Genomic DNA, 672 nt, shown 5'->3' on the forward strand with positions numbered 1-672 from the left:
CTAGACTCGCATCCCAAGAGACTAGGCGCGGACAGAAAGAATAGTCACTGAGGCCCGGTCCCGAGTCTAGGCCGCGGGCAGTAAGCACAGCAAAATCGCGGTTCAGGAGACCCAGGTCATTACCTTTATTTTTGGGCATGGTGGTGACAGCGGACTCACGGCGTTTCGACTTCTGTCCGGCTGTGCCGAACGTCAGTTACTCCTCTGAAACGAGTACCCGACGAACAACCTGGAAGCCGAGGGTGCAGAACAATACTGGGACTGCAGCCTAATAGGACAGAGCCCTGACAAAAATCTCAGAAGGCCACGATCCGCGGAAAGCAAATGGCGTCACGACTGTCGCTGTCGCTTTCCCTTGCCTTCAGCCTCTGGCTGGGCGTTCCCCTCGCGCCCCTGATCCTACTGCGCAGGCGCATTCGAGTAACTGCTACCTGTTAGACTGAGGGAGACGCACTCAGGCTGTTCCGGCAAGGCGGATGTATCCGGCAAGGCGGATGTATCCTGAGGGAGCTGGGACTGTGAGCAAAAAAGAGGTGCGGTCAAGATGGAAAAGGCGGTGCCACGACGTCATAGATAAAGGCTGCCGTAGTGTTCACTGCTGGTGATAGATGTCTAGTGCTTTGCACAGGTCGCGTCTCTCAGTTTGGGAAGTTACTGACTCATTAACTCTGA

General features: G+C 55.5%; 1 protein-coding gene across 3 annotated transcripts in view; it reads right to left on the reverse strand.

The window, feature by feature from the left end:
- Nucleotides 1–456, reverse strand: part of LOC124234181 (eukaryotic translation initiation factor 1A, Y-chromosomal-like) — a 139,491-nt gene extending 139,035 nt beyond the window's left edge. The window contains exon 1 of one of the 3 annotated variants that reach the window (XR_006887240.1): nucleotides 124–456. Coding sequence is in view for 2 of the 3 variants with exons in the window: in XM_046651422.1 (XP_046507378.1) it covers nucleotides 124–139 (16 nt within the window). In the remaining variant the exon portion in view is untranslated. The remainder of the gene's footprint in view (nucleotides 1–123) is intronic. The other 2 variants (XM_046651422.1, XM_046651421.1) reach the window with 2 other exon arrangements.
- Nucleotides 457–672: the final 216 nt, after the last annotated feature.

The sequence above is a fragment of the Equus quagga genome, unplaced genomic scaffold (assembly GCF_021613505.1).
Source record: "Equus quagga isolate Etosha38 unplaced genomic scaffold, UCLA_HA_Equagga_1.0 72560_RagTag, whole genome shotgun sequence".
NCBI classification, from domain to species: domain Eukaryota; kingdom Metazoa; phylum Chordata; class Mammalia; order Perissodactyla; family Equidae; genus Equus; species Equus quagga.